Source organism: Myotis brandtii, unplaced genomic scaffold, assembly GCF_000412655.1.
Source record: "Myotis brandtii unplaced genomic scaffold, ASM41265v1 scaffold61, whole genome shotgun sequence".
NCBI classification, from domain to species: Eukaryota; Metazoa; Chordata; class Mammalia; order Chiroptera; family Vespertilionidae; genus Myotis; species Myotis brandtii.
Genome location: NW_005370318.1, coordinates 1,986,236 through 1,993,033, shown reverse-complemented (window position 1 = coordinate 1,993,033; position 6,798 = coordinate 1,986,236). Strand labels below are relative to the sequence as shown.

Sequence of the window (6,798 nt, the reverse complement as noted above, 5' to 3'; positions counted from 1 at the left end):
ATGAGAGAGAGAGAGAGAGAGAGAGATGAATCATGAGCTTTTTTTAAATATATTTTATTGTTTTTTTACAGAGAGGAAGGGAGAGGGATAGAGAGTTAGAAACATCGATGAGAGAGAAACATCGATCAGCTGCCTCCTGCACACTCCCTACTGGGGATGTGCCCGCAACCAAGGTACATGCCCTTGACCGGAATCGAATCTGGGACCCCTGAGTCCGCAGGCTGATGCTCTATCCAAACCAGTTAGGGCGCCAAGAGCTTTCTTTAAAAAAAAACAAAAAAAAAACTAGATCACAAGCTGGTTTCAGAGAAATGCCTTGAGGGAAGACTTGAGATATCAGAGGAAGACCAAGAAGTCTGAGCAAAGGGAGGTCATGAGAAAGTGATCCTCAGAGAACTGGGTTGCTAGGAAGGAAATAAAGGTGGGGTAGAAGAGGAAAGGGAACTCCTGGCAGGGGGGTACTGCATGAGCAAACATATGGATAGAACCACATGTGGCATGTACATGGAATGACAGCAAGTCCTGTGTGCCAAAGGCACCCCAGGGTGAACATGGGAGAATAGGGTGGGATGCAGCGGAGGACAAACTGCAGAGGGTCTGAAGGCCACACCTGGAAGTTGGGCTTCTTTGGAGGGAGTGGGATCCAGGGGAGGTTTCCAGCAGTGACAGTAGAATCAGAGTTGTACTCTAGGAGGTGGGTGTGGGGACAGGCTAGACCAGCCGTGGGCAAACTACAGCCCGCGGGCCGGATCCGGCCTGTTTGAAATGAATAAAACAAAACAAAAAAAAGACCGTACCCTTTTATGTAATGATGTTTACTTTGAATTTATATTAGTTCACACAAACACTCCATCCATGCTTTTGTTCCGGCCCTCCGGTCCAGTTTAAGAACCCATTGTGGCCCTCGAGTCAAAAAGTTTGCCCACCCCTGGGCTAGACCCAGCTAGGAAGCTACTGCAACAGCCCTGGCACTGAGGCCTGACCACATTTTCTCCCAGTTTAAAGGGTGTGCAGATGGGGGTGGGTACCTGCCACTCCGGAAGAGAAAGGTCATGACCAGTGCGTGAGGGGCCCGGATTTTGGCTCCATAGCTGTAAAAACAAAAGAAAACAGTTACTACAGCATCACTGTATTAATGTTTTTCTGGGCTATTTCTTTGATCCCCTTCCCCCCCCCCCTCCCCCTAATCCTAACCTCATTTTAAGAAGGGAAATAACGCTAGCTTTTGAGTTAGGTCTAGGTTCAAAGTGGGTTATAGAAAGGAAATAGTACTTGGTGTCCAAGTCCTGCCACGTTTTGCTGTTAAACTTGGATAAATGACTTAACCTCTCAAAGCCGCCCTATTCTCATCAGTAAAAAAGTATTCTCCATTTCAGAGTTGCTTCTGGCAGGTAAGGACATAGCACATGTGAAAGTTCCTAGTTCCCCAAATGTTAATGTCTCTTTCTTTCTTGTTCTTCTTTATTGGACTCGCCTTTCCCTCACCAAGTTCTCCAACTGCCAGGCCCTGATCTGACCAGGCTACACGCTGTAAAAATCCATAGCATCCTCCTTGAAACAATGGTCATGAGCCATATATTGTCGTCATATGAGTATATGTGAATGTTCACTATAGGCTTGTTTGAAATAGCCAAAGACTGGAAGCAAACCGGGGGTCCCTCTGCAGGGGGTGTTACTGGATAATAAATAACGCTCTATCCATTCAGTAGAATACTAAACAGCAGTAAAAGAATGAGGCGGCTTGCCCAGCAGGTGTGGCTCAGTGGTTGAGTGTCAACCCACGAACCAGGTCACAGTTCGATTCCCCCCAGGTTCATCCTTGGTTAAAAAAAAAATTTTTTTAAAGTACCATTCTGGTGAGTGATATTGACAACGGGGGAGACTATGCATATGGGGGTCAAAGGATATATGGGATATTTCTGTACCTTTCTCTCAATTTTGTTGTAAACTTTAAACTATTCTTAAAAAATTAAGTCTTAAACCAGCCGGTGTATCTCAGTGGTTGAGCATTCACCTATGAACCAGGAGGTCACGGTTAGATTCTGGGTCAGGGCACATGCCCGGGTTGCGGGCTTAATCTCCAGTAGAGGGCATGCAGGAGGTAGCTGATAGATCAGTGATGGCGAACCTTTTGAGCTCGGCATGTCAGCATTTTGAAAAACCCTAACTTAACTCTGGTGCAGTGTCACATATAGAAATTTTTCGATATTTGCAACCATAGTAAAACAAAGACTTATATTTTTGATATTTATTTTATATATTTAAATGCCATTTAACAAAGAAAAAATCAACCAAAAAAATGAGTGACACGCGTGTCATAGGTTCGCCATCACTGTGATAGATGATTCTCATCATTGATGTTTCTATCTCTCCCTCTCTCTTCTTCTATGAAATAAAGAAAAAAATATTTTTAAAAAATGAGGTGGCTTTATGTGCACTGCAGGGTTTTACCAAAGCAAGGTGTGTAACATGTAAAAGTGTGTAAAACGAGAAAATTCTTCTATAAATCTAAGAGTATTTCAAAATAAAACTTGTTTAAAAGGTATGGGAGGAGAATGTATGGATTTGTCTATGTAGACAATATTTATGGAGGGAGACATGAGGCTGCACACAGAGGCCACCGACAGGGAGGGGGATGATGTGACAGGATAGGGTGGGCAGAACTTTCTAGCATTTAACTTTTTATGGCTTTTCTGAATGTTATGTAGTTTAAAAAATAAACTAACAAAATGAAAATGTTAACAAGTTAAAGCCTCTCTTTTCCCCTGCCTTGCAGTGGGCAGGACACCCATCCTGGCCCCAGAAAGCTCATTGCCCCGCCTCATCCAAAGCGATCTCTTTCTCTCCTGAAGAAGGAAGCCCTCAGCCTCCTCCAGGTGACCAGGGCTAAAAGGACCCTTCCTCATGCCCCAGACACAAGCAGAACAGTGCCCGCAACTCCCTAAATCTGCCAAGCCCCCTTCCCAAAGTCTTCAAATCAGGGGGAGCTGGTTACCACTGTTCACAGGATTACTCTGTGTCCTGAAAGAAGGGATGCCCTAGATTTAAAAGGACTTAAAGGACATAATGGCACAGGTGTAATGTGATGTCCTGGAGGATCTGGTCTGGATCAAGGATGGAGAATATCTGGGAGACAACTGAAATGATTTGACTATTGGCTGGACAGTAGTCTACATTATAGGATTACTATTAACTTACTAAATGCAATCATGACAATTCAGCCATATAAGAAAATGCTCTTATTTGTAGAGATGCACATTGATATATTTAGGCGTGGAACATCAAACTGAGTTAAATTTTACAAAGTTCACATGTCTCAGTCATCCAGGACTGTCTCCCTGGATGGATGGCCTTTCTTCACAAACAGCACATTCTTTTCCACCTCCAGGCATTTGTTCAAACCATTCCTTCTACCTGGGGTGCCCTTCTCCCCCTGGCAAACTCCAACTCAGCCTTCAAAATATCAGCATCATCTCTTCTGTACAGCTCTCCAATCACCTGGCACTGCCATGACAGTTTAAAGATCAGCCTGCCTGTTGGACTCCAGATCCTTCTGGATGGGCCTGGTGTCTTAGCTAACCAGTATAATGGGATCACTGCTTAGAAAAACCCCTGTATAGGTGAATTTGTTTCCATTTTACAGGGGAGGAAACTGAGGCCAGAAGAGATGAAGGGCACCCAGCTTTGAAATGAAGGAACTGGGATTTGAGCCCAAGGGCTTGACCTTAGCAATGCCTTCCCTGGCTGGGAAGGTTCCTGAGATCACAGGAAGAGTTGAGTGGGAGCAGGTGTACAAAGCCAGCATTGGGCAATACCTGCTGGTACCAGGGCTTGTGTGACTCCTATTAACTCTTGCTTAGTCCTAAGAATATCTTGGCAAAGGGAAACTGATGTTATCTCAGGGTCCATTCCACCCTCGTCACACCAAGGCATGGCTCAGCAGGAATCAACTTCTACCTGAAACTCTGGGTGCCCAAGGAAGTCAGGAGCCTGGTCTTGGGCATCCTTGGGTTTAAATCCTGGCTTGGAACCTGACTAAGTGACACAATCAAGAGCAATGAATTTACCTCTCTGAGCCACAGTCTTCTCATCTGGAAAATGGGGACAATGACAATTCTTACCTTGCACACTTACTCATTCATTCAAGAAATATTTGAAAGTTGCCCTGACCGGTTTGGCTCAGTGGATAGAGCTCGGCCTGCGGACTGAGGGGTCCCAGGTTCAATTCCGGTCAAGGGCATGTACCTTGGTTGCGGGCACGTCCCCGGTGGGGAGTGTGCAGGAGGCAGCTGATCGATGTTTCTCTCTCATCGATGTTTCTAACTCTCTATCCCTCTCCCTTCCTCTCTGTAAAAAAATCAATAAAATATATTTTAAAAAAAAGAAATATTTGAAAGTCTACTATGTACCAGGTACTAAGAATATACCAAAGGACAAAGTAGATAAAAATTTCTGTCCCCATGAAGCTTACTTTCTAGTGAGAGACAGAGTATAAAAACAGGATACATGCCCAGCTGGCGTGGCTCAGTGGTTGAGCGTCGATCTAGGAAACAGGAGGTCATGGTTCAATTCCCAGTCAGGGTACATTACATACCTGGGTTATGGGCTCAATCCCCAGTGTGGGGCATGCAGGAGGCAGCCAATCAATGATTCTCTCTCATCATTGATGTTTCTCTCTCTCTCTCTCTCCCTTTCTCTGAAATCAATAAAAAATATTAAGAAAAAATAAAACAGGATACATGAGTGAACTACTGAGTGTTAGATGGTGACAAGTACTATGGAGAAAAATTACGTAGGGAAGAAGGTAGGGAGTTCAGGGATGGCCTCACTGAGGAGGTGACACAAACAGAGGCCTGAAAAAGGTGAGGAAAGTGAGTCAGGCAGAATCCATGTGAATATAACAATAACAGCAGCCAACAGTAATACATGTACATAAGGCATTGTGCTAAGCATTACATACATAAGCATTACATACATATTGACTCAATTCTCTGACAGTGTAAGTCCTATTATCATCCCTATTTTATAGAAATTGAGGCTAAATAACTTGCTCAAGATCACACAGATAGGTGGCACCAAGATTCAAACTGAGGCCGTCCACATCCTTATCACCAGGCCAGGCTGCCACTAGGATGCCAACTCCAGGAGGATAGAGATCTTTGTTCAGTTTGTTCTCTGCTGCATTCCCAGTTCTAGCACAATAGGCTCTCAATAAATGACAGCTGTTATGCATGAGGTTAAAGGAGGCCGAGCTCCCCTCCAAGAACAGGCAGTGGAAATTACCCCAAGACCTCTTCTGCAGGACTGATAGCCAGGGTGGAATCAATCTGCCCAGCAAGTACTGTATTTGCAACTTTTTAAAACATTTGCTGTCACTCCCTGAGGCTTATGACCCTGGAGTCCCTGTGCTAGATGGGGAATTAGCGCTAGAGTTATGCAGATGGGGAGTGAGAAACGGGGTGTGAGCCCAAGGCCAGGTTAATGGGGGAGGCGGGGTAGCGGGAGCATAGGCAGAGGTCTGCTAGAGGCCAGCTTCCCTTTGTGCAGATGGGGCCACTGAAGCCAGAGAGGCCCAAGGGCACACAGCGGAGGGGGAGGCAAAGGGAGAAACTAGACTTTAAAGCAGGGAATACAGAGACTGGCGTGGGAGGTGGTCAAGGCAAGAGAACCAGGCTGCAAAGCACGAAGGACCCAGAAAAAAGCATAGTGGGATCTCCGGCTCAGAAGGCTCGCGGGAGCCAGAATCCAGCGCCCACAGCAGATGGTGGACACGGACACCGAGACCTACAGACACACTACGGCTGCTCAAGGGCACACAGCGCAGCGACGCCAGGCCGGGAACCCGCGCCGCTGACCCGAGCCAGGCCCGTCCCCGAGCCCCCGCCGGACCTAGGCCCACTCACACTGCTCCGTTCCGGAAGCCTTTAATCACGGCCAACGCAGTGTGGTAGCGACGCTTGCGCAACAGCGCGTTCACAGCCAGGAGCAGACCTCGCAGCTGCGGCGGGGCGGCCATAGCGAGGGTATCACTCGGGGGTGGAACGCTGAGTCCGACGCGCACTGACAGCCCGGCTTCCGGGGGCACAGCCCTCACCTACACGCAGCTCGGGGCCGCGCCTCCGCATCTTCACGATCATAGGCTGTGCCTTCTGTCACTCAGATATGAAGACCCAGTCATAGGGCACACGCACCACACAAGACTCACGCACTCTCCCGAATAGAATTCTGATTGGAAGAAAGGGAGAGCTTGTAACCAATCACAGTGGGCTCCGCCCGACTGGACCTAAGGCATGTTAGAAACGCTGCTGGATTTGTCCAATCAGAAAGCATGTTCCTTTGGATTTAGAAGGAGGTGTGTCACCTGTAAGTTTCCAAAGTTTCGAAAGAGGGGCCGCCCGTCCCGAGAGTTGGAATGGTGACACTGGGAGGAGCCAGCTTTACACAACATGACAGTTTTTTGAGTAACAGTGATCCTAGCGATCTTCTCTGAGCATAAAACACTTGGCACCATCAATCTCTTCCATTTGTTTTTCAAATCCGAACTCCTTCCTTTTAGGGTGAAGTACCCCTAATCTCTCCTGCTTGGACATGTTTTCTGAAATATATATTGTTATAAGCCTTTTCCTTAGCTTGGGGCAGACGGCCGGCACCTGCAGAAGCAAGATAAGAACTCCTCTCCGCCTGACTGGCCTGTGCACTCTCCTCCCTTGCCTGCCTTGACTGACTCATGCCCTCCCCTTCGTTTGACTGACTGGTGCACCCACATCCTGACCTTATATTGCATACTTTTACCCTATA

General features: G+C 46.9%; 1 protein-coding gene across 1 annotated transcript in view; it reads right to left on the bottom strand.

Moving 5' to 3' along the window:
• The window catches only part of PXMP4 (peroxisomal membrane protein 4, 24kDa), a 14,728-nt gene extending 8,582 nt beyond the window's left edge, over positions 1-6,146 (bottom strand). Inside the window, exons 1-2 of the mRNA XM_005879797.2 lie at positions 5,904-6,146; positions 1,029-1,091 (exon numbers count right to left, since the gene is read on the bottom strand). Of these exons, the coding sequence (XP_005879859.1) occupies positions 1,029-1,091; positions 5,904-6,016 (176 nt within the window). The 5' untranslated portion in view covers positions 6,017-6,146. The remainder of the gene's footprint in view (positions 1-1,028; positions 1,092-5,903) is intronic.
• Positions 6,147-6,798: the final 652 nt, after the last annotated feature.